The sequence below is a fragment of the Hippoglossus hippoglossus genome, chromosome 5 (assembly GCF_009819705.1).
Source record: "Hippoglossus hippoglossus isolate fHipHip1 chromosome 5, fHipHip1.pri, whole genome shotgun sequence".
Lineage (NCBI taxonomy): Eukaryota > Metazoa > Chordata > Actinopteri > Pleuronectiformes > Pleuronectidae > Hippoglossus > Hippoglossus hippoglossus.
The window spans coordinates 2,319,774-2,346,934 of record NC_047155.1 but is presented as its reverse complement, the minus strand read 5'-3'; the positions used below and the strand labels follow the sequence as shown (position 1 = coordinate 2,346,934).

The following is a 27,161-nucleotide window of genomic DNA, read 5'->3' as shown; positions in this document are numbered from 1 at the left end:
ACATTGCATGGTGTGTGTGTGTGTGTGTGTGTGTGTGTGTGTGTGTGTGTGTGTGTGTGTGTGTTTGCTGGTTCTGTGTACGAGTGTGTTAATGTGAAGGTTTTCAGTTGTTTGTCAGCAGCTGTGTGGTTCATCCTCTGGGGATTAAACGTTAGCATGGCTGAGTGTGTTTAACAGGATTACTAATCTGAACGATGCTGCCACAGCGCTCTGTGAGTCCCTGTGTGTGTGTGTGTGTGTGTGTGTGTGTGTGTGTGTGTGTGTGTGTCCTTTTTTTTTTTTTAATGTACCTTTGATTGTGTTTCTGAATATTTTGTGTGTTTGTGTATGTAACAACCCACCTGTGTATCATTGTGTGTTTGCGTGTGTCTGTGCTGCTTTTCCGGATGTGTGCTTGTGTGTCTGTTTTATTGTGCGTGTGGGGGGGGGGTCAGACGATGATGGATTAAAATATCCTCAGTAAACAATAAAGGACAATGCTAATACTTTCCTCTAAACCTCTCTCTCACACACACACACACACACACACACACACACACACACACACACACACACACACACACACAGTAACAAATGGATACCATTAATGCTGACATTAATTTTAAGGTCATCAGAACTCGCTTCACTAAGTACTTCAGAGCTTTAAAGAACTAAAACGACTTAAATGCTCTTTCATGGTCTCTATGGAGCCTGTTGTAGGTGGGGGGGTGTTAACACTGACATGTGTGTGTGTGTGTGTTAGTGTGTGTGTAATATTGAAAAGTAAAACCATTGTTGTACAATTTTCGTGATATTTTTCTATGATGTTACTCAGAATTAAACTCGCACCTCGCCCGAGGCTGATTGACACCTCGTCAGCGCCGCGGACTCAGAGCACGATGATAATGTGAAATACCGTCACTGGTTCTCAGCTGCTCCGAGCTTTATGAGTTAGTAATAAGTTAGTTCTAAATAATTAAAACGGGACTCACATGCCTACGCCAAGTCTTCTTAAACTCAACCTGCACCAGACCACAGTCCACTAAATATGCCAGATTCTTTCAAATCAAGATCTCTGGGGGGAAAAAGTTGAAAAAAGTCCTTTCTCACAATTCTGAGGGAAGTGACAAAGAAGTGCTGGATCAGCCATTTTCTTTGGCTCTGCCTCCCCCCCTCCTCCTCCTCCTCCTCCTCCCCCCCCCCCCCCATTCTTCAGACAGGTCTGAGTATCTGTTTATTAGTTTTTTTGTGTAATTCTGTGGACTAACTAACAAAAAACTAACCAACCAACAAACGAATAAATGAACAGGAGCTAAAACTTAAGGTCCAAATTGATTCTTCTAAAAATAAATATCGACCTCATGAATCCATTAGGTTGAGAGCTTCTGTCCCACAACGTTTTCTGAAAGGCAGCGATTTGATTTGATTATGTTATGTTTAAGTTATTAATTGCTGTAGTCTTCTAAAGTCTATTTGCTTCTGGGTTGGGAGCGTTGGAACAGCCCAGTTGACCCGGCATCGAACTGGAGGTAGAAACCAAACACAACATTACGAGTGAACCCATCGTCTCACTCTTCTGTGCTGTTCCGTCTCCCTTCATTCCTTCTGCACACACTTGCTTTTCCTTAAATCTGTTTTCCTCTGTCTTTGCTCACTCCTTTCAACCCGTCACTCTTTCTCCCTCTCCTTCCCCAGATGCACCGCCGGGGTGACTTCTTTACGACCCGGTCAAGATTTACACGGGGACAAGCGAGCATTTTGTTGCATCGCCGCGAGGAGCAGATGGAGAATTCATGGCAGAGCTGGAAGGGCGAACTTAGCATAAGGCAACAATTTCCTACAAGGTCTGTCTGGCAGCGAGCGAGGCAGGTACGCCTGCACACACAACGCTCCCCAAGAAATCCTTGAGCCCGAGTCAGTCTCCGAGCCGGATCGGTGCTTTTCCTCAGCTCTGCTCTGTCATTCTCTGTCTCCCTTGGTTTTTTTTTATCCTCTCCTCCTCTCTTGGGTTTTATTTATTTAGTCTATTTCTCTTTTGCTCTCCGTCTCCCAGCTCCCGTCCCTCGATATTTCTCTGTCGGCTGCAGATGAAGTCGACCCCTCGCTCTACGGCACGAGCAGCACTTCATCCGTTTGCCGACTGGTGCCTTGTCCTTAAAATGCCACATCATCACCAGATATTCCCCCAACAAACATCCCCGAGTTTTTTTCTTATTTCTTTTCACCGCCTGACTCAATCTGTTGCAAATCCACAGAGCAAAGTGAGTCACTGAGCAGCGAGCAGGCAGCACTTGGTGATGATGATGGGAAAATAGGAGGAGGATGGGTTGTAAAGAGCAGTGTGTGTTGGTGTGTGTGTGTGTGTGTGTGTGTGTGTGTCTGTGTGTGTGTAGGTCGATGACAAAGATAATATCAGATACGATTCCTTCAACGTTTGACTTTTCTGCAGTTCAGTCACGCACGTTCACATCACGCACACAGACACACACACACCGAAAGCCACATGTTGCATCAGTATTACGCGGCGCCGGAGTCGGTTACGACACGACTCTGTACACCGCCAATTATAATCGACCTCAGGACTAATGGTAATGGGAATTGAGGCTGACATTGAATACCGGTGTGTGGACGACAAGGGGGCGGGTTTGATGCCGCTGTGAACTACACAACCCAAACGTGTGCGAGGGATGCAGCCGCTGCCAAAGTATGACTTTTTCCCACATCAAATAAACATTTTGCAAAGATGGATTCTGTCATATTAGGGAGTTTTAATCACATCTGTTCGACGTTTGGCTTCATTTCTGAATAGTGGCGAGGCATCGTCCATCTTTGTTGCAGCCGCCATAACGGCCCTGACAAATACTGATCATATTCTGTAACTCGTGTAAATGTGAGAGTCACAGGTAGTTCACTGGATCAGGGTTAAGAGTTTCACCTCAAGGGTTGTTTGTCACTTACAGACTCACTGCAGCTGAAAACATGATATTGACATGTGCTTGTGCTTCATTGTTTTATGGTTTTATTGCCAAGTAATCATCAGAGAGTGGAGACAATGATGAGTGGAACTGCTTATTTAGTCCTCGTCCATTAAGACTAACGCAACAAGTAATAACCGTTAAAATAATAACTGTAAATGCGTCTTGCATCGAAATGAAATGTGCTCTTATGCTCTCATCTGCTTTGAGTAAATCAACCCCGGCTTCCTGCGAATGCAATCTATATTTATTCAATTCAGGATTTCACCAGTGTCCACAGTTGTGCATGATACGCATAAATCTTTGTGCAACTTCAATTTCCCTCAGGACACAACGAGTGTTATTGTATTTATGTGAAGTCATCTCGTATTCCTGACGAATCACCGTGACAGCAGTTTACCGCCGCGCTCGCCGCCGCCCGATTCCCTGTTGTGTCCCCATTGTCCAACTCAACAATTTGATTGTGTCGCTGAATGACATTAATATTCTGCAGCCACGTCTCTGCACTGGTGAATAAATACATGCAGGATTAGCACGGATGTGGTTTTTCAGAAAAGTTCAGCAAACAATGTTTAGCTTCTGTGTGTGTTTATTGCAAGTGGATGATTGGATTATTCAAAGGCTGCATTAAAACTAAATCAATAATAATTGGTCTGATTTCACCATGGAGGACTTTCTCTCATTATAGGTGTCATGACAATAATATGAAATATTAGATTTTCCTTGACATCACAGCATTTTTCCCCCCCGAGGTATTTGTGAGGTGCAGTAATTGGTGAGACATCTTTTAAAAGGTCGGATGTCTCATTATTGAAAGTCGCCCATGTATGTATTTAATTACCTTCCTTTTTGTAGCATTGCTGATGAAGGAAAAGGTTTGAAAACACTCTGCTGATTATTCTTTCAAATGCAAGGCCACTTCTTTCAAATCCAACACAGAGGAAAAAAGATCAGACTTGGTTGAGCGGACTGTCTGTGAGCCAGGCGCACGTTTGAAACGCTGCTACAAAACAAACGCCAGGGACTTTAATGTGAAAGCTTGATGACGAGTGAAGAGTGGCTTCGGTGAACGGTGGACGACGGCGTGGTGGATTGATCGAGTTCAGGCTTCCGGGGCAGAACCGAAACCGAACATCTGGAAATCAATCCACCACGGAAACAAACAACCCTGGATGACGGCTCGGCCAAATCAGTGTTTTTAACATCTGTAACAGCAATACTGATATTTAGGATATAACACGGGGTTTGGAACAGTGACCTTTGAGTCGAGTTATGATACTGACTTCTAAAAAATATCGGCTCTTTTAAAGGTAAAAAGGTTTCGTCTGCGTGTTGTATTTCAATTTACTTTAGATGAATCCCTCTGATAAACACAATCATTTAAGGGATATTGTGAACGGAGAGGTGGAAACCTAAAAGTTAAAGATGAATATTTGAGGAAGAGAAATGTACCGATCGATACTACGTGAAAGGAAAATCATCACCGTCCAATGTAGTTTCAAAACACTTGTTTTTGTGAAATCGAACAGGAAAGAGTCAAATTGCCTTTGAATAAAATATGTATTTTAAGGGTTTAATTGGAATTTTTGGAGGAGACAAATTCTTCAGTCGTTCCTCTAATTAATTGGGTTCTGTAGATTTTGAAGACAAGTGAAAATAGAAGCAACATGGTTCCCCTGCAGTGTGTGTGTGTGTGTGTGTGTGTGTGAGTGTGTGTTTGCATGCACGACACAGAGAGCGGAGGTTCAAACACAGCCAGCGACACTCGAAGCACAGCAGACATGCAAACAAATGAAAAGATGGTAATAGGAAGGGAAGACAAAAACAAAACAAAGCAAAGAACAGAAAAAAACAAAAAACCAAAGAGGCGATAAAGATAAAGAGGTTTGTGGGGCGGGGGGGGGGGGGACAACCAAAATGAAAACGGGTTGGTGTCGCGTTCATGGTTTTTTACTGTGATGAAGAAAGTGTAACATAGGGAGGAAAGTATTCTGCCTGTGAAGCAATAATCACCTTCGCTTGGGATGACTAGAATGTACGGCGTTGTTATTTGTCCCCTACCTATTACCACTAAGGCCAAGGGCCGCACGTCCCCGCCGGAAAGCATGAGAGAGAGAGAGAGGGAGAGAGAGAGAGAGAGAGAGGGGGGGGGGGAGGGAGGGGGAAGAGAGAAAAACAAACAACAACCAAAAAAAAAAAGAAGAAAAGAAGAAGAAAGTCTAAGAAATAAAGACGAATAGTTTTTCTTTCTCCGTTTCGTCAGGGTTCGGATCTCCCTGCTTTTCAAAGTGCACAGTCTGTCTTAGAGGAGAGAAGTTACAGTGGTGAGAGGTCAAACTAGCACATTGAGGTCAGTGGCTAACACGGGACGGAGCCAGGAAGTCAACTAGCAACCTGACCTGGCCCCTCCCCCAGATGTGTTGGTTTGTTAACAGGGAGTGATTCGATGAACGCAGATGTGGTGCTGGGGGGGGGGGGGGGTCTGTCAGCTGGGATTGTTAAGAAAAAAAATAAAGGGAGTAGGAAATGGAAGACAAAAGAAATGAGGTGATGGTTGAAAGAAAAGAAATAAAAAAAAGTGTGAACTTTGTGGCAAAGTTTGGGCAAAAAGGGTAAAAAAGGTTCCTGCCTCTGGGTTCAGTTCATCCAGAGAAATCAGCTCAGTTAATACTTAAGTTTACATTAATACGTTTTTTATATATATCAACTATGTCGAGGCCCCCCCCCCCCCCGTGAGTCGAGTCGCTCACAAAATAGAAATAATCTCTGGATTAAATTCAGTGATACGAAGAACCAGGTTTTCAGAGATCAGGACAAAGTGTCAACGAGATCAACTGCAAAGACGCAATGATGCGTGACAAGGTCTCCTGATGTAACACAACAATGGATCAGGCTAATAAAGTTAGAGGGTCCCCCCCCCCCCCCCCCCGTGGTTGCTATTCTCTTTACCAGGACACTAGGAAACACGACTTGACAGGCTAACTGATCGCTAGCTACCAGTCAGCTTCACGTTAGCATTATTATATTTACCTCCGCCAAAGAGGCTTGGTTTTCACCCCCGTCTTTTATTTTTTAGCTTTCTTTAATATTGTGAAATACGATATTTTCACTGTTTTTTGTTGAAATAAAAATATTCAGAGGACTAATATCAGTGAGTGTGTGAAATTGACTCGATTCAAAGGGACTGTTGGGCCTTGGCGGAGGTGTGAGCTCTACGCAGTGAGATCCTAGTTTGCACGTGGAAGTTTTACTAAATGTGCGGTGTGGCTTTAAGTTCCATTACCCGGCTGAAAACATGGTTCTTTAACTGAATCCGACTCTTTTATGCCTAAATCTCGATCCTGCCCCCCGTGCAGCAGCTGAGCTCCCTCATTAGAACACACTGACCCAGTAAAGTGGCATTTATCCCTGCGATCGGCTGCTGCAGAGAGCGGATGGCAGGTATTGGAACAAATTAGTCATAGTCATTTGGTAAATTAGCCATCTGCATTGCCTCAGAACACTACCCACATATCAGAAAGTTCCAAAAGGGAGTTTGTGGGAAGTCGGTTTAATTCTACGAATCGAGAAAAGTTCGTTATATAAAAAAAAAATGTAAAAAAAACCAAAACAAGACAGCCACAAAGTTAAAAGCATGTCTTCTTGTCGAGCACACACACACACACACACACATGCACACAGACAGAGAGCAGCCTCCACCCACAGCACCTCCCACTCACAAAGAAACACACAGCCTGGGAAAAATGGATGGCGTGAGAAGAAAAAAAATAAAATAAAAACGATATAAAAGAGACAAATGTGAGCACATGAGCAATAAGTGCCTGATGCAGAAGAGAAATAATAGGAGAGCGAGAGAACGACAGAGGAAGGAGATGTGGAGAAATCAAACAAACGTGCGATGCAGATGAGTAAAAAAATGAAATAGGAGAAAAGAGACGAGGTGAAGAAAATCAATAGCGAGCTGAAAAAGCTTTCAGTGCACATTGCCTGGCACACAAATGGGTGTATTTGCCAGAGATGAGCAGCAAATAAAGATGGTCGACATGGGGGAAGCACAACAGAAGAGGATGAAATGGGTTCTGGGCGGGGGGGGGGGGGGGGGGGGGGGGCTAACGCTTTAGCCTCCATCCACCGGGTTTAATGAACGCGGTCAATCGGTATGTAATGGCCCTGGTGTTCCACTTCACACACTGATGAGCAACATGGACGCGGGGCGAGATGGAAAAAGAGAGAGAGAGCGAGAGAGAGAGAGAGAGAGAGAGAGAGAGAGCGAGAGAGAGAGAGAGAGGGCTGGATGGAGGAAGGGACGAGGGAGAGCGTGAGACAGAAATGGGCAATGAAAGAGAGGAAAGGTTTGGGGAGGAGAGACGGAGATGGAATGCGATGCAACGAAAACCATGCAGGGTGACATGGGTAGGGATGTGGGGTCGCCTGGGCTAAAGTTTAAAGGGTTTAAAGTGTGTGTGTCTGTGTGTGTGTGTGTGTGTGTGTGTCTCATCTGAAGTACTGTGAATCTCCTCTAGGGGGCTCATGTAACGTCACTGAGACACAGTCGTTGTTTAGCGTCATGCTCAGCGTCAGTGGAAGGCTGCTCATACCTTTGTTAGCCAGGCGGACACAGTTGATTTTGGTTTCCTGCGAAGACACAGACAGACAAGTTGGGTTAGTGAACTTCAAGAGAGGAGTGTGGACGTCTCACATCAGCCGAGTTTCAGCGTCAGTTGATGGACGGAGCAAGAAAAAACACCAAGTCAGTCATAGACTCCATCCATAAGAAGATAATAACAATCCTGACATGTCTTCTGGTGGCCGAGATTATTATCTGCTCTTTGGTTTGTCTGTCCCCGTGCACGTCAGACTGATCTAAATCATATATTCAAGACAACTGAGGCTCATCCACTTCCTTCTTCTGTCCACCGGCGTGAACACGAATGAGAAGTTCAGCCATCGCTCATCGAACACATGTGCAGAAGATTCTTTTCGTTTCTTCCCGTCCGTTGTTCGCAGAAATCATTTAGAAAAACTGTTTGTGGCTCGGACCTTAATGAACAAATAAACAACGAGCAAACACGGATGCTGTTTATCATCTGAAGACGAGAACATAACAGTTGTTGCTTCACAGCTTCACATGATGATACATAAAGGTTCTGTGTATAATTTTCTAATAGATATTATAAGAATTCACTTAGATTCTCATACTAGAAAATGTTTTTATGCAAATGGTAAAGTATGACAAGCTTCAGAGGTCCGACATGAAACTAGATGATTTGCAGTTAATGGAAATATTATAAATAATGCTTTGTGTGGATGAGGCTTGAATTACACACGTATACAAACGTGGTCTGAGTATTTAACGATGATCAATGGGATCATGAGACCACGTTATTATTTTCTTATTTCGTCCCGTTTGGCGATAAACTGATCGACCTGATTCAAAATGCACGCGCACACATCGTTAATATCAGGATCAATACAACACAACACACACGTCTAATAGAAGCAAACGCTACACACCTGCAATCAAGTGGAAGGTTACATGTGCACGTTCAAGAGTACACACAGACACACTCTTCAATCACACACTTATCCAACAACCTAAGTGAGGATATCATAACCATCAAGGGACGGCACATTATAAAAGTATTATTATATTTAATAATATATTATATAAACATTATTCTGCAATTAAAAACAAAGTGTCAAAACTAAACTAACGAAATGTTTACGTCTCTTTACCTGAAAATGATAAAATCAGGTCACCTCTCTCTATCTCTCCACCTCTCCCTCTCTCTCTCTCTCTCCACCTCTCTCTCTCCCCCTCTCTCTCTCTCTCTCTCTCTCTTTCTCTCTATCCTCCCTACAGTTGCTCTACAGTTGCTCTACAGTTGCTCTACTCTCTGTTTCCTCCCCTCTTCCTGTCTCTCTCTCTCTCTCTCTCCCCCTCTCTTTCTCCACCTCTCCCTCCACCTCTCTCTCTCTCTCTCTCTCCACCTCTCTCTCTCTCTCCACCTCTCTCTCTCTCTCTCTCTCTCTCTCTCTCTCTCTCTCTCTCTCTCTCTCTCTCTCTCTCTCTCTCCACCTCTCTCTCTCTCTCTCTCTCTCTCTCTCTCTCTCTCTCTCTCTCTCTCTCTCTCTCTCTCTCTCTATCCTCCCTACAGTTGCTCTACAGTTGCTCTACTCTCTGTTTCCTCCCCTCTTCCTGTCTCTCTCTCTCTCTCTCTCCCCCTCTCTTTCTCCACCTCTCCCTCCACCTCTCTCTCTCTCTCTCTCTCTCTCTCTCTCTCTCCACCTCTCTCTCTCTCTCTCTCTCTCTCTCTCTCTCTCTCTCTCTCTCTCTCTCTCTCTCTCTCTCTCTCTCTCTCCACCTCTCTCTCTCTCTCTCTCTCTCTCTCTCACTCTCTCTCTCTCTCTCTCTCTCTCTCTCTCTCTCTCTCTCTCTATCCTCCCTACAGTTGCTCTACTGTTTGCTCCCCTCTTCCTGTCACTCTCTCTCTGATGGCCTGTCTCCACCTGAAGGGGCCGAGTGTTTTCCCCTTTATTCCAGCTTTCTTTCGTTCCTCCACCGCTCCTGTCTCGTCCTCTTTTCTTTCCTCTATGACGAGCTGTCACCAGCAAACCGTTCGAATCGAACCCAGCCGTCGCACGGAGCCCGGCCTTCCTCACACGTGGGCCACATTTGTCTTCATCAAAGACGACGAGTGCACCGCGGCCGACACTGACACCTGTCACTTCGGCGATAGAACGACATCACTCCCCAGGTGTGTCCCACAAAGACTCATTCTCTACAACATTTGGCCTTTTTGAGTTTTTTTTTTTACTGAAATATGGAAAGAAACAAATAAATAAGTTAAGAGTCCAACTTTATTCGTCTCTTAAATAAAATGGAATGAGCCCGAACGTACTAATTAGCTTGAAGCACATTATATTTTCTCAAGTGGCAAGTTTTAATAGGTGATGGAGAAGTTACTGGTTGTTAACATCTCTTTAATTCTAGTTTCTCTTATTGTTTGTTTCCTTTTGAGTTGTGGGTCTGGTAGTTTCTGGTTTTTGTTCCAGTTTAACAGTCACACAACAGACTGTCAATAAAGACGAAGCATTGTGCAAAAATTAAACTAAAAATATCTCAGATACCGGCGCTGCAGAATCAAGGAACATCCATCAGTGTGATAAGAAGTACGTAAAATGAGAGAGACCATTTATGTATCATGCAATTTTAGTTTGATCCATGTCTCATCTGCTAACATGGAGGAGGCCTAGCTGCCATACTGATATATAGTGATGAGTATGTTGTGTAGTCTTCAGTACAAGATCTGCAGGAGCTCTTTACTCGTTGAGAACCGTTTACACCATGGATTACTTTCCTTGGTATAGGTATATATATATATATATATATTGAGATCCCACCTGTCTCCCCACACCTGCGTAATGACCTCTGAGTGAAACACTACAGAATACACTCCCTTGATGTGCACCTCACACGTCTGAGCTTCCTCTATATCCTACAAATGGGCACCATGGGAATAAGATCAGTTCCCTGAGCATCAGCGACTTGTGTTTTCAAGAGCTTGGCCCTGTCGCGCTTGTTTACAGTCCATTCAGAGGCCCTGGCCGTTCTTCACAGTCCCCATGAATAGGGGGGCCGCCTCGTCTTGGCTCATGCTAATGGCCTGAACCTCAGGAGACTGCAGGAAGCAAAGTTAATAAATGTAAGGCCAATTTATTGCCCTGCCTCTATCCAGAGCGGCTGCGTGGAGATGACGAGCGGGGGGGGAGTTGTTTACGGTGGAGACACTGGAGAGACAGTGTGTGTCCTTCTGTGTGCGTACGAGTTAACTTTGTCCAGCCTGAGAAGAATACTAAGTGTGTATGGGGAGATGCAGCTGCTGCGTGGATAAACTCTAATCTCTCTCTCTCTCTCTCTCTCTCTCTCTCTCTCTCTCTCTGAACGCTTGGTTGGGTCAGTGTTCTGACTGACAGTCGGGCTTTCCAGCCGTGTGTGTGTTTTCAGTCGGACTTCGGGATGCTTTGATTGGCTGTTGGGGTTCTCAGGTAGCCCAAGGTAGTCATGGTAACCACATTTCTTTTCTTTGACTCTCGTTAACTTATGATTAACAACCGACTCTATCGTGTATTGATGGGAGCTGGATATTGTGGCTCAACATCTGGATCCCTCCTCCTGTGCAGACTCTCGCCTCCAAATCAAATCTAAACTGCAAGTTGACAGCGTCTGTATCTGGGACATTTTAGCTTCGATTAAGTAGAACTAGAGGAAGTGGAGACGCATCGTCCGTCTCATTTACAGTCGATGCTACACACACTCTCAAAGCAAGTAACAGAACGAAAGTGTGTGTGTCTGTGTGTCTGTGTGTGTGTGTGGTTGTATATGTGTAAAGCTGAGTTGTCTTTCTATAGTTGTGTTGTCAAAACATGTGTTCTTCCCAAGGCTATTTGAGGGTCAGGACCTATTTGTAGGATTAAGTTTTTAATTAGGTTTATGGAAATGTCAATGAGTGCCCCCTCAACGATAGAGGGATCTGTGTGTGTGTGTGTGTGTGTGTGTGTGTGTGTGTGTGTGTGTGTGTGTGTGTGTGTGTGTGTGTGTGTGTGTGTGAACGTTGATGGTCAGGGTACCTTGACCAAACCCCCTGAGGCTCTTGACTTGTCAGAAACGGTGTCTGGCTGCATTTCTCACAGCAGACGAGGGAACCATTCTTCCCTGTGTCACCGGTTCCCTTTTGTTTCCTTTTTTTGTGCCGTTTCTCGCCCCATTTGTCCTCGTCCCTCCTCCGTCTTTCTCCTCCGACAACCCCCGTCCCTCCTGCCTCCTCCTGTCCTCCCATCGCTTTCCCCTGGATTCGACATCATGTACTTCATCCATAAAAGTGATGGCCTCTGTTGAAGAAGTTTGTGACTGCGTGGTAAGACACCCTCTCCTCCCTCCACCGCCTCCTCCCCTCATCCTTCATCTCACTCTCTCTACTTATCTAATTCGTGCCTTGATCCTCTCCATCTGATTTCCCCACTTGAGCTTCTTCCACTTCTTTTCCCACTTGCAGGATCTCCACAGCATCGGAGACACGCCCCCTGATGGAGGTAGTTAGGTACAAGGCCAAAAGTATGTGGACTCTTGAACCCACATCACAGCAGCTCGTCTCCTCACCTACTTTCATCCTCTCTCTGTGGTTTCTTCCTCTCTGAGAACTTCATCCTCCGTTATCTCTCTCTCCTCTTCCACGGTTTCTTTTTTTTTATTCCTGACGGCCTCCGTCTTTAAGTATTACATCTTCTTCAGTGTCGCTTTCACTGTTTTCAGACTTTTATTCCCTCTCCCGCCATCGTTCCTCATCCCTCAGTCCCTCTTGCTCTTAAGTCTCTTAATGGTAACCCCAGGCACTTTATACTTGTGTGTGTCTGACTGTGTGTGTGTGTGTGTTCCATTAACATGTGACATCGCATGACATCGAGGGAGGATTCGAGTTTTGCCGCCGGTGAGCAGTGTTAATGTGCGGTGCGTCGACTAATTGGCTCAGTGATGGGAGATGAGAGACTGGCACCAGACTGATGTCACCCCAGAGGGCGGAGAGAGGGAGAGATGGAGGGAAAGAGACGTAAAAGACAGGAGGAGAAGGGAAAAGGGAAGAAGACAAGAGGCAGGTGGAAGAAGAAGAAGAAGAAGGGAAGGGGTTAAGTCAAAACACTGGGAAGAAGGGAAAGAGAAGAATAAAAGGGAAATAAGAAATAGGAAGTGAGAGGATTAAACGATGTGAGAATTTGGGAAGAGTAGGTGAGAGATGAAAAGAAAAACATGAAGCTGTAGTTTTCTAATAGAAGAGGAGAGGCAGCAGCGGTGAGCTATGAAGAGATGGAGAGAGTGGGCGGATGGAGAGAACTCTCTCTTTCTTCTAAATGTTCTTGAGAGAGAGAGAGAGCGAGAGAGAGAGAGAGAGAGAGAGAGAGAGAGAGAGAGAGAGAGAGAGAGAGAGAGAGAGAGAGAGAGAGAGAGAGAGAGGGAGCTGGAGGACAGACGCTCTCCCTGATGGACAGGTGGAAAAAAAAAAAGAAACAGGAGGATTATCCAAGACGGGCGGAGAAGGAGAAACAGACTCTGATCCACGGGATCAAACTCTATACGACAAACCAGCCGAGTCCACTAAAATGGAAATGAGGAGTTTCTCTCCAACGCGACACATCGGCCGCTTCAGAGAGAAGAAAGTGACGTCCGCTGACGGCAGAGAAATTAAACAAATTACACGACTTTGTGCGGATCGTAGATAACATAAATCCTCGATTAACCAAATAACAGATTATCACTTTCACACATCCTGGAACTGAACTCGTGAATTTAGAGAGTGAATTATCCGTTGGTCTTTCTCTGCCGTGCGTTCAGAGTCTGCTTTCATTCCTCAACAGCCAGAGAAGCGTGCCAAACAGCTGAGGCGTGAGGCCGCCATTGTCCCGATGAGTGAACGGAGACTCGTCCTTCATCCGGAGCGCGCTCCACTTCAAGCTGCTTGACAGAGAACATTCACGCCGCCGATGAGACCTCGGACACGTCACCAGCTCCAGGACAAACGCTGAGTATCTGACCCTGAGCCCCGATTTGACCATGAAGTGTGGAGCACAAAGAAACAGGCCACAAGGATCAGAGAGGAAAGACAGCGTCTGTTTGAGTTTATTCCGCAGGTTGTTGATGATGCAAAAAAGCAACACGATGTTGTTACGTCTTCCTAGAAGTTGTTGTGATTCCCTGTTTGTCGTTGTGTTGTGCCCTTCAGGGCCACCACAGCAGACTTCAGTAAACCGCTTTAACATGATTCCATCGACTGTTTTGAACAACACAGACAAATAACGTTGCCCTGCCAATAGTAGCATCAAACTATAAAATGCAGTTTAATATGATCTAAATCATGTTTAACTGCAGCTCTCACCCGGACACACACGCGTGCATTTACTCTGTCTGGTTTTTATTTCCACTGCAAACGTCTTTTCATAAATGTTGCACAGTAAAAACAAACAGGACGTTGCTTCGGATCTCTAACGTCTCTCGAAGGGGAAAATAAAACCAGCAGAGCGTTATGTCGGCTGCTTTAACTGGGAATAATATTTTCATAAGAAACATTTCTCTGACTCCCCCCCCCGCCCCCCTGCCCAGTGCTCCAATCCATGACCCGAACCAACCACACACTGATTGGATTGACTGAGATCCAATCAAATGAGGACTTTTCATGTGAGTGGATTTAGGGTCTGCACGTAGAAGAAGTGCACGCATGCCCACAACTGGCACACACAAACTTAAACACACACACACACAGATACACGCACACGCTTGTTCAATCATGCTGGAACCTCTCACACACACACACACACACACACACACACACACACACACACACACACACACACACACACAGTCGCACTCCGTGTGAGTGCATTGTGGGAGATCTGCCTTCTGGAGGAGGTTATTACATCACGGCGTCGGCCAGCTTGCCCGGCCCTGATCACCAAACTGAGTTACCGTGGTTACAGCGGTGGAAAATTAAAACAACCCTCACAGGACTTCAGAGTATTATGGAAATTTAGAAAGGAAAACGGTTCAAGTTGTGAATGAGTTATGAGGAGGAGGATCAGTGGGGTGGGGGGGGGTACTGTGTTCTGAGTGTTTATTATGTGTGTACTTATATGTACTGTGTACTTATATGTTCACACCAGGGATGGTGCATTTCAATCCTTTCTATGTCCTGTACATACACAATTATCAATAAAGTTGAGTTTGACTTTGGGCTTTTTAACGTTGCAGAACCTTCATATTCACAGAAAAACCTATTTAAGCAAACAGAGGAAAGAAACGCTGAAAAAACACAGTTTCTCAGTCTGATGTCTTTTGCTAACAGAATAGGAAACATGAAATATAGTTTTCATATCACATAGTTCTCAGGACCTTTGACACTCACCCCATTGGCTCTGCTCATGGCCTGGTAGTAGATGCTGTAGCTCTTGGCCGGGGACAGCGGAGGATTCCAGAAGCCGCCGTAGCTCTTGTTGTCCCCGACCGTGAACGGCTGTACCACCGTGACGCTCGACGGCGGCAGGTCGGCGGCGATGTAGTACGACGAGTCCAAGATGGAGGCGTTGCGGAAGCTGACGGGGGCGGAGAAACACTCGGGGGCTTCGGAGGCGGCGCGCCGGGTCTTGGACTTGCGCTCCTCCTTCACGACGAGCTGGTAGGAGCTGGAAACACGAAGTTAGTATTATGAGCTATTTGCCAAACTGACAAAGGAGATGAAATTTATTGTCTGTGATTCCTGAAAAGAAAGTTTTTCCTTTTCCTCTTTCTGTGCTTAAAACATCTAAAGTATTATTACGTTATTGATTTAACATTAAAATACTATTTTCTCAATCCAGCAGCCTTTTGTTTTCACTTGATATGTTTGTTGTTCCCAAATCTTTGATTGGTCTCAACCTTTATGCCACAGACGTTAAAACAGCGAGTTGGAATCCGTCCAGATGTTTGTTGTCATTTAAACTCTTAAGACTTAAGATTGTTAAATATAGTCTGACTGAGATGAAACTGAAGATGTATATTCTGAAGCACTGAACTGCCTCGGTGAAGCTTTGTCCTCCGCGGCCTGTCGACCGCTAACAAGCTGCTCAGGTGCTTCATATCCATCCCGACATTAAAAGTGGGCTGAGGTCTGTGAAGACTCCTCGGGAAAATGTCGCTATTGTATGAGAAGAAGTGTAATTGGAGTAATTAGTATGTTTCCATTTTCTTCTTGAAATAGTCGCTATATTTAAAAAGCGAACGTTATTTGTAATTTTTGTAATCAGGCATCCGGCAGATCATTATTTGTGTTTACTAGGTAGCAAGGTGTGAATTATGAGTAAAAGTGTGTGTGGGTCTGTGTGTGCACATCTGTTGTTGTGTGCAGTTGGAAATTAATGGAGTCCAGATGTGTCTCCACCTGCCCCGTGTCTGTTTGTGAAGAACACACACTCGAACAGGTGGGCATGAGTGTGTGTGTGTGTGTGTGTGTGTGTGTGTGTGTGTGTGTGTGTGTGTGTGTGTGTGTGTGTCTGATCCAACAGGTATGTTTAAATACTTCTCTGTGTGTGTGTGTGTGTGTGTGTGTGTGTGTGTCTGTGTGTGTGTGTGTGTGTGTGTGTGTGTGTGTGTGTGTGTGTGTGTGTGTGTGTGTGTGTGTGTGTGTGTGTGTGTGTGTGTCCATTCCACTCCGAGCGGCTTCATGAATGGCTGAGGGCTCCTTTAGCGGTCAGGACAAACGCAGCGGCCCTCCGCAATTACCTCCGTCCTCCACGCCAAGAACTCACTTCACAATTATACGCAATTAGGGAAATGTATGTTTCTGTGAAGGGGGCGGCGGCCAATTATCCCCGGCTCCCGTTTGGCAGATTTCATAAAAGATAATTGCTGATGACCAAAGATGAGCCCCCCCCCCATCTCCATCTATCTCTCTCTCTCTCTCTCTCTCTCTCTCTCTCTCTCTCTCTCTCTCTCTCTCTCTCTCTCTCTCTCTCTCTGGTGAAATATCCATTGATATCTAATGATTTTCGGAGGCTGCACAAGGGAAGAAGCTGGAAGCGAGAAAAGGGGACGAACAGGGAATTGTGTGTGTGTGCGTGTGTGTGTGTGTGTGTGTGTGTGTGTGTGTGTGTGTGTGTGTGTGTGAGTGCGCGTGTGTGTGTACTCGGCCACGTTGCTAAACATTTCTCATCTGAGCTCCTGAACTTTCTCTGATCTCCTCAGAATAAATATAAAGAAAACAACCAACACAGTTCCTGCATTAATATCATCTGCACTCTAACCACCAGATGACTTCTCTCTGCTCCTCCGCGTTCACCAGACGGCACTTAAAGTGTGTAACGCTCGCACACAAACACACACATAGCGAGCGTGCACGATAAGGGGCTTATCTCAGGTTGATAAACATGTGCTGGAGCGACGCCTAATTCAACACAAGATATGCAGTATTTGACGTGTGTGGGTTATAAATGGAGAGATATGATATTTACAGATATTAACACTAAACCACTGACCCACGCTCGCATTTCAGAAACACATTTCCCCGAGTCCAAATGGAAGTGATATATATTCCACGTGCACCCTCGTCTGAGGCGTATTTCCCTGAAGGCGACTGAGAATAATGTTCTCCCCTACACCAATTAAATGGATGAGATCACATGTTCAAAGCGAACTTTTAATTAAAAAACATGCTTGCTAGAAAAAGAAAAAAAAAAAGAGAAAATGAAAATGAATAAATTAACTGTGTCCATTTTAAGCCAAACCGGTGGGAAGGCTGTGGACTGAGGAACCGAAGAATGACGCCCGATGGTGTTTATGTTGTTTCCAATGTTAGTTTTTATATTTCTACTGACGGTGAAAAACTGATAAACTCAGAAAACAAGATGATGAAAACCCGGCTGATCTGGGCCACTGTACTCCAAACTGTACGGCTGCTCCTTTCTGAATGGAGGCTAAACCCTTCTTTTGTTTTAAATCGCTTTTCTCTCAACAAGCCGTCGGCAGGAGGCTTCGACTGAAGCGGTCGACTCCTCAGGGACCGGACTCCGATTGCCAAATTACCTCCAGTCCGCCGAGGAGCCGCATCTCCATAATGCAGCGGCTAAAAAGCTACGGGACGGAAGTGACTAATGACGATACGTCTCACTGCCAAATCTGTGAAAAAATGAAGTCCCACTCTCTGTCTTCTGTTGCATACAAATTGGACTTCTATGTGTGAGTGGCTTTAATGGCTTTAAAAGAGACCCCTGGGGGGGGGGGGGGGGGAGCGTGGACGGGAGGGGAGAGAAAGTGAGAGGAGAAAATGAAGGGAGAGGAAGACGAGGGGGTGTTTGGGACGAAGAAAGACAAACAAAGGAGTGAAACGGGGCCTTTACCTGATGGGAGCTCCTCGTGACTGGGCGGGCTTCAGCAGGATGGTGATGGTGGTTTCCGTCTCGTTCAGCGGAGCCTCAGACTCGTACTCCGGCATCATCGGAGCTGAAGGGGGAAAACAAAAAAAGAACAAATCAAAACAAATCTAATTTTCGGCTTGTCCTTATCTGCGGGTCCGTCTGTCTCGGCGTTATTACATCTCCTCAGGTTCTGCTGCGAGCAGACGGAGGGGACGGACGTGCGCTCAGCTCCGGGAGGCTTCACACACACATTCAATTACATTCAAGTTTTTTTAATTTAACATCCGTCACGGCCCCCGTATTTGAGGTGCAGCATCAGTGCCTATAAAACATCAACAGGTTTGTCACTGATTGAGGTGGCATTTAGGTTATTAAAAACGACTCCGCACATCCATCCCTAACTGTCGACATCGTTTCATTTAAATCCCTCCATCCGTCGGTGCCTGGACGAGATAACGAAGACAGGGGATGGCGTGACATTTGGAGGGAGACGTCTCCGTAATGTGTTGAAGTGCCGTGTTCTGTGTTTTTCTCTCCTCTTAGCAACGCGTTGTTGGGATTCGAAGGAATGGGGGGAGGAAAGGTCGTGCGAGGTGCTGACAGGGAGGACTCGCCGTGTCACACGCCGATGACACATTAGAGTCGAGTCTTCTGGAGTTTAATCAACACTCTGGATTCACGGGTCAGATGTGTGGGTCAGTGGCTGCGGGGCAACATCACTACTGCTCGGATTGTTTGGCTTTAATTCACAAACCCAAACGTTTAGGATCCATCTTTAGACTGGAAACACATTCTCCAATGATTTAAACGGTTCTATATTTTATAATAAATCTCTTAGTGCTGTGCAAATAATGGATACTTGCTGTAAAGGTGTAGCTGGTCACTTCTGCAGAGATATTTCTGTCTTCCCTATGTCACAAACATGCATAGGTGCAATTAAGGCTCCTGGTGGAACCTCCAAAGTAAAACCAACTCATCTGGATCAGCCCCTGGTGGCTGGCTGCAGTATAGGTCCTAAACCCTGTCTCCTCCAGATTAGCAGATGGGACATGGACCAAACATTGTTCCTGTAGGTTTGCTTTATTTCTTTTTTTATTTGTTTGTAGTTATTTGACAGTGTAATCGTGATAGCTGACACTGGTCGGTGACCCTGACCAGTAACCCTACTGTATGTCAAAAGCACAAGATGGTAGCTTCCATATCCAGGATACTGTTGCTCAAGAGGAGGTGGAGTCAGGTCGTCCCTCCTCTCCACAGAAAGACAACGACACATAACTCTCTGCAACTTGTGATTCAGCTGCATACAAATCTATTGTTCTCTCCCAGAACACGGCTCCTCTGAGTGATGTACAGTTTATCACCACGGTCTATCTGCAGAGACTCACTACAGCTCCGAGCCAACAGCTGACCGGCTTTCTGCTTAAAGGTCAAAACCACCTCAGTGAGGAGGAAACTGAAATAACAGCCTCCTGACAAGGGAAGGCAATCAGGTGTAACATTTGGGAAGGGCTCATTAGAGACAGGTAAAAAACAGAAGAGGAGAGGCAAAGACAGAGAGGAAGAAAGTGACTGAGATACTGGAAGAGGAGAAGGAAGGAGGACAGGGACAGTGGATGAGCGACAGAGGGAGGATCAGGCAAAGGGAGAGAAAGGTTGAGTCAGAGAGAAAAAGGGCAACGGGAGACACAAAGAGAGAAAAACGCAAAACAGGTTTTTATTAGCATCTGTCATTTAAACTACAAAAGACACTTCCCACCAACAGTCCGCCTGCTCCACAATAAAGAAAGATATTAACATGTGAAGGCGCGTCACAGCTTTCAAGATGGAAGATTGTTTTTTTTTCCATTTTCTGTGGATGAAGGTTGCCGACATAAACAGCAGGTGAGAAGTGGAGAGAAAGAAGCCAGAGATATGAAAACGCTCAGAGACACAAACACAAACACAAACACACACATCCACAAAGGAAATGACTGACACGTCCGTGGTGAGGACAAAGGAGCCTTGGACGTCTCGTACTCTACCTGCTGTTATTGTCATAATAAAACCCAGTGGGTCTTAAAAAATAAAAATGTCACCAGAAATGAAAAGGGGGGAAAAACTCATGAGCAAATCATTGCAAAACAAAACAAAACAAAACAAGTGAATCTTGAAGATGTGTACCTGCTATCTTGGTGGTGATGCGGTTGGTGACGGGCGGGCCGAAGCCCTTGTTGGTGGAGGCTTTCAGGGTGAAGAAGTAAGTGGTGCCCGGGTAGAGGCCCACGAACAGATGGTGGGTCTCGTTCCTCAGCTTGAACACCCGGCCCCTCTGCGTGGTCAGATCCGCGCTGGGATCCAGCGAGCTCAGGGCCTTGTAGGTGATCTGGAGGAAGACAGGAAACTGTTTTATAACATTTACTCACTGATTAAAACCTGTTTCGGACATGAACTCTGGGAAATGCTTTATCTTTCACATGTAAAGAGCAGGAGGAGATGGTCAGATGTCGGAGGAGTTCACAGTGTTTTTGTTTAAAACATATCGACGTCGGCATCTGAGCTTATGACCAACTTCCGCTTTTTCATCCTACGGTGTTTGTATTCTTTTTACAGAATATTTGTATTCTCACATGGGTTCGCTCGTGTATTTATACTGACATATTACTTTCATATTTGTAAATATACCCCTTTATATACTAGGCATGTTAACTAGGCTCTAGCTGCCTTGTGCTGTGCTTTTGCTCCGAAACAGACGGAACACAAGCCTCCGCTCTGCTGCAAGAACTAGAATATCGTAAATTGGCCATTAATCACTAATTACCAGGTCACCCCATCTGAATAATATCAAAGTCTATTTTAACAACTTTGCATGGAGGTTGAAATCCAGAATAAACCACCTCCACCGTCACATTGAGCAAATGCAACAAATCCAGCGTCTGTTTAAACGTCACACGAATCGACGGTGAAGCCGAAGCGATATTGGCTCCTCGCTGCAGGTCTGAGTTTCTCCACATGGTCTCCACTGTGAGACGGGAACAAATTGAGCAAATTGACCCGTGGCCACTAAACTGGCAGAGGCACTTCAATAGTTCTTCTGTTAAAGGAACTGTCAATGTCTGTCATAATGTTGCTACTGGCAAGTTTCCACGCCGCACAACTGCCAATGATTGCACACACACACACACACACACACACACACACACACGCACACACACACAGTAAAAGACTGGAGGACAGCTGTCATTGTGAATGACACTCAGCACAAAAGCGTATTGACTGGTGGGAAAAAAACACATTCATAGCGATTCAACCCAAACACATTTCAGCTCAGTGAATGTGCGTCTGTGTCAAGGTCTCTAAGTGAATTTCAGCATGAGAAAAAAAAAGAAAAGAAAAAGGGATGGATCCATAAAGAGCGGATGGAAGGTGGGAGCGGATGAAAGGAGGAGAATGAACAAAGGAGACGAGACAGACAACAACAACATGGACGAAGCAGAGAGAACTCAACGGAGCGGAAACCTCCACCAACGCAATTCTTCTCTCTAAACTAGCTGAGCCACAGAGCAGCCCCTGGAATGGTTGTAGTCTTTCCCATCATTTGTCTTCTGGGGATTTACTTCTTGACAAAAACAACATGTGAGGGCAGCTCTGTTTAGTTCACTGCCAACCGAGGGAATCTCCAGAGGGAAAAGAAAAAAAACATCAGAGCTGCAACTACAAAATACACATTTAATAAGTGAGGCCGGACGGAGAGCGAGCGTCTGCCAAGTCCCGCTCACACGGAGACATCGAACTGTTAACGAACAGAAACAGTTGAGATATGAAGCATCGATGACAGAAGTACTGCAATATTGAGAGTGGGAAAGAAACGTGCACCACAGAGAGAGGATCACCACCTCCCTTTCTGTTCCTGCTCTGGTCAGAGGCGAAGACAGAATGACTGAGACAGAGAACAAGTGTCCCGGTGAAATCACTTCTGATGTGTTGACGACTTCAGGCCCTTTTTCTGTTTCTGCAGATAAGCTGATGTGCAATGAATTCAGACAGAACAACACCGGGTGAGAAGAGTGAGGCTTAAGTGAAGCCGAGAGTGAAACTGAAGGGGAGAGAGAGAGAGAGAGAGAGAGAGAGGAGGGGACAATAAGTGCAGGATAATGGAGGAGTGTGGCAGAGACATGTGGAGGAACAACTGCTGAGAGACAAAGAAGGGACAAATGAATGCTGTCCAGTCGGACACGACACGGATTTCACAGAGATTTAATTTAACGTTAAATTAAGCTGTTTTCAGACCTGTACCGAAGTCTGCAGGTCTGAGAGGCTGTGGAGAGGCAAATATCAGAGTTACTTGTTCCAGACATTCTCCTGAACTTCTCCTGTCAGCCCCCTATTTAAAAAATGTCCATGTTTATGACGTTTCCAACACAAGACGGATGCAAAACTTGAAGAATACAAATAAATCTCAGGATGGACAAGAGGAGCCGTACAACTTGGAAGACGCCAAGGACGACGTCGTCCTGGAAAGACGATGAGATTATGGCGCTGAGAGCCGACGGGGGTGTGGATGTGCTGTAAACAAAAACAAGCTACTCTCCACGGTGGTTATTATACCTAATGTCCGGCCTCTTGAATAATTTACTCCGGTGCTCAGCCTGGACTGAATTGAAATGTCCATGTTGTGAATGTGTCTGACTCCTGCTGTGTTCGTCAAACTTTTGTCCAGACCCAACTTTCCAGACACTTTCTGGAGTCCATGAATGAAAACAACTTGTTTTTAATAATACATTTGCATGTTTGTCTCAGTTTGTATGTCAATGAATTAAATTAAACTAGAATGGAGATGGGGAGTGAGTTTTTTGCCTCGGTGTCATTACTTGTCTTCTTTAACACAACACTGGCTGTTTCCCAGTCCAGGTGTTGCAGCCTTGAAAGACCAGACGGTCCCATTTCAAGGTGCTCCTTCAAAAGCATGCTTCCATTCCCGTGTGACGGAGGATCCGACAGGTGGATCCTCCTCTGGCCGAAGGATTCATTGTGCCGCGGTAACAAAGCTAACAAGCTAACTATCGGGGAGGCAGAGCTGCAGTGGGTGCCACGGTAAGAGCGGAACAAGCTGGTGACCCAAATGGGAAAACTCCGAAGACGAGACTGTCTCGGTTGGGCTCAGTCTTTGCAGTCTAGACCCTGTCCTCTGAAGTGTGGGTCCCCTGAATTAGCACATAGCTTCTCCATTATCTATCCTGCTTATCCTTTGAGGGTCACACATTTAACCTAAAAAAAACAACCGTCTGAATTGGTGAGGAAGTGGAGAAGGAAGAAAGTCTTAAAATAAATAGAGGCAGAATGAGGCAAAATATGAGAGAAACAGTTTCGAGAGTCAAAGTGAAAAAAAAACCATTTAGAATAAATGAAGGAGAAAAGAGGACTGGAGAGCTGGAGCCAAACCGAGGCTGAGAGGGGGAGCAGCGAGAAAGAGCGATAACAAGTGATGCAGATGGATGTTTGTGGAAAATGGGTAGCCTAGAGGTTGTGTGTGTGTGGTTGTGTGTGGTTGTGTGTGTGTGTTATGTTTTTGGTGTGAGGCAATGGAAGGAGGATCTTAGCACTTCACGCTCACGGACGTCGGGCGGCCCTCGTCGCACCATTAACGGACTCAAATCAAAAGCCCTGGCAGCTGGATGCCTCGCTCCGACTCGGCTGCCGGCTGGAGTGCTGATGTGTGAACGTGTGTGTGTGTGTGTGTGTGTGTGTGTGTGTGTGTGTGTGTGTGTTGGAGAGGGAGTGAAAGAGAAGGAGAAAGAGTAAAAGATAAAGAGAGCAAAAACAAAAACATCGGCTCAGTTCACTGATTCTACTTTTACAACAAAGTTAAAAGGCGATCGGCTCCTTTTTTTTCCATTTGATTAAAACAGAGTTTTAAAACAAAAACATATCGGAAACAATCTGCATCTGAACTTACAAACCCACAAAGTCATTCACACCATTAACGTACACGGAGCATCGACATGGCAACGGGAGTTGTGGCAGATCGCTGGTTTTCTTCCGGGTTTCATTACAGAAACGTCACATTAGGTCTTGATACCTCTTGATGTCGTCATTTCAGTTTCTTTTAGGATAAGAACTAATTCAGGACCAGCAGTTTTTCCTTAAGTCTCCTTTAGCGGTTTGGAAACTCTGGAGTCGAGTGGACAACACACGTGAAATGTGTACAAATGTTTGTACATACTAAGGGAATGTGAAGACCCACATAGTTTGCCAGGCAAGACTTTCAGTTCTTTCTATTAAATGTCCTCGTGTCTGGATCATGTTCTCATTTCTTATATTTCACTGTATTTTCAGAGAACTAAAGTGCAGTTAAACATGGGAACTATCCATCAAACCTCCATTAAATCATCTATCCTCCATCCATCCATCCATCCTCCATCCATCCATCTATCCTTTGACTGTTGAGAGGGGGCTAGAGATAATCGCAACGTGGCCAAGAAGAAGAAGAAGAAGAAGAAGAAGAAGAAGAAGAAGAAGAAGAAGAAGACAACCTATCACAGAACAACCATTCATGCTCATATTCACATCTCACACATCTGCCTGGAGATCGTAAATATTCCAAAGGAAAATAAAGTAATTAAAACAGTGTCGTCTTCTTTCTTGTCATATCGTGGCTACTTATATTTTTGTAATGTGAATTTGGAGCCCAACATTTGGGTAATGAAATTGTTTTTCTTAATATAAAGTAACAGTTTAAACAGCCACTGACTGTTTCTAAGGGCGATGATTTCTGTAATAAAGGTGAGAAGGTGAAACTTGGTATGAATCGAATGAGTTGACGCTCAGATTTCTCTCACCTCTCACTTCTGTTAGGGTTAGGGTTAGGGCACCTTTCTCCTCTGGCCAAAATTGCCCAGATGCAGGAGTTCAACGACCAGGAATGCGGTAACATCTTCTATTCTTATTTGGATCTTTTGTGTCATTTGCATTTCACCGGGAACATTCGGTGATGGTATGGCGACGAGGCACCAAAAGGCCTCTCAGGTTAATAAAGTTGGAATAAAACCTTTGGCCAGTAGCAGGCAGCAGCTGAAAGCGCCTGACGGAGCAGCAGACGTCTCCCAAGACGTCTGGAAGTTTGCCTGGCTGCCTGAATAAAACATGTTAAATCAATAGCTATTTATACAGACTGGGACTTGGGGGCTGGAACAATAAAATATTATCTATTTCATCTACGCTGCAGTTTTGGTTTGCATATCGATGGCTGTTATTTTACGAGTCATGAATGGCTCTCTATATTTTTATGGGCTTTACACTCTGCCTGCATTCGCTCTCGTCTTATCCACTAACTCATTCGTTCTCTTTCCCTGTTGAGTGGTAGACTCTCTCTCTCTCTCACTGTTTTATCACTCTCCCCACTGGGGTGAGTATTTTCTGTCCACCCTTCTCTTTCCTCCCTCACCTCTTTCTTCACCATGTCCTTAAGTTCCTCTCCATTTCTTTCTCCAGCTCCACACTTGATCTACTCACCCGTTCTCTCTCTCTGTTTCTCTCAAACGGAGGAGTGTGGGTAATAAACCTCAGGTGCATGTTCTCCTCCCTTCCTCCTCCACCTCCCGTCACCCCTCCTTCCTCTCCCTCTACAGTTGATGTACTTGGGATCGGTAGAGCCATAAAGCTCAGGTTGTTTTATTGGCCAATGAAAAGGCAGGCGCGCCGTACGGCACTGCATCTTGGGTAATAGAGTGCGCGTCTGTGGGGGATAACCCCCGGGAGGGGAAGTGTATGTGTGAGTAGGTGATTGAATAAGTGAGTCGGGTGGAAAATAGTAAAAGAGGGAGAGAGAGAGAGAGAGAGAGAGAGAGAGAGAGAGAGAGACAATGGGAGAGAGAGAGAGAGAGAGAGAGGGAGAGAGAGAGAGAGAGAGGGAGAGAGAGAGGGAGAGAGAATGGTGAAATAGAGCAGATGAAGGCAACAGATGGCTGATAGATGCAAAGAAAGAAGAGATGGTTGATGCCATGCCCCTTCTTAACACATTATACATCCTGAACTTTGTTAACTGTTGTGATTTAATAACTCTTTGATATTACAGGAGCTGAGTCGGAAGGCGGAGCTTTTCGATTTACCCGTTGATCTACGTACACTCACAAGATAATGAGAGAACGGAGCGAGCAGCCACAAGCTTGGTGGGAGCTCGGAGTGGAACCGCAGATCATTTGTGTGGAAAGGAAGCGAGTTTACGTGGTTCCTCCTATCAGGAGGCCTCTTCGGTACCTTCCATCGGAGGGTTCATGGGCACAGTCGACTGGGAGGAGACCCGGGTGTAGACCCAGAACTTGGTGGAGGGATTATAATACCAATCCTGCAATATGTATGTAGACATATGTATAAATATATAAACTCTTGCCGGGGAGAGGGATGTCTAGAACATCCTGCTTGGCTTGCTGCTGCCATGACCCAGCCGTGGATAGGTGGAGTGAATTATTAGATGGATGGAAGGAAGGATGGATTCTTTATAGATCTTTTAAAATACATTAATTACAACTTGACAATTGGAAAACTCTCTTCTTCATTTATCTTTTTCCAGCATCATCCATCTAGTTTCATCCTCATCTGTCAACAACTCATTGATATTAGACCACAAACCCATGTTCTTGTATATTTCTACAAGAGTTAAAACACTAAAATATGAGGTATTTCCTCACAACCTGTCAATCCAAAAGTTATAATATCTTACTGCGTTGAAGTGTTGCCACAGTTTGAGCTTTTCATGCCCACGTGTGTTTCCATATTCCACTGCGTGTGTCCCTGCAGGAGATTTATGCCGGTTAATATCCGACGCCATAGCTTTTACCCAGCAGCCCTCTCCATCAAACACACCACCACTGCATCGTGTGTGTGTGTGTGTGTGTCTGTCTGTGTGTGTCTGTGTGTGTGTGTGTGCGCGCTCGCCCTCCTGGGCTGCAGCATTTTGATCTCGAGCCAAGTTTTATGGAAATAAACAATGTTTACGAGGCACCGTTGTGGGATCTGCTGCTGTAGAAAGGCTATTTCAATTCAGTTTTGTCATTTTCCATTTTTTATTCTCTGTGCTCCTGTTTGTTTTATTAGAAAATATACTGTGGCTTCATTCCGCACTATCTCACCAACGCAGTCCTGTCATGTTGAATTGTGTCGGCGCTCCGGTGAGGTGTTTGCTCTCTCTGTGTCTTTTACTTCACCGGTATTCGGTGGAGTGAAGTTTCAAATTGTTTACAGCCTCTGTACTTTTTCCAGCATTTAGTGGAAGTTCACATCCAAAGCAGATTGAGTGAA

The 27,161-nt window shown here is 45.2% G+C and overlaps 1 protein-coding gene across 1 annotated transcript in view; it reads right to left on the bottom strand.

Moving 5' to 3' along the window:
* The window catches only part of LOC117761158 (receptor-type tyrosine-protein phosphatase T-like), a 136,860-nt gene that overhangs the window by 88,352 nt on the left and 21,347 nt on the right, over nucleotides 1-27,161 (bottom strand). The window contains exons 4-8 of the mRNA XM_034584819.1: nucleotides 20,049-20,250; nucleotides 17,871-17,973; nucleotides 14,906-15,182; nucleotides 7,553-7,589; nucleotides 4,968-5,024 (exon numbers count right to left, since the gene is read on the bottom strand). Coding sequence (XP_034440710.1) covers nucleotides 4,968-5,024; nucleotides 7,553-7,589; nucleotides 14,906-15,182; nucleotides 17,871-17,973; nucleotides 20,049-20,250 — 676 coding nt within the window. The remainder of the gene's footprint in view (nucleotides 1-4,967; nucleotides 5,025-7,552; nucleotides 7,590-14,905; nucleotides 15,183-17,870; nucleotides 17,974-20,048; nucleotides 20,251-27,161) is intronic.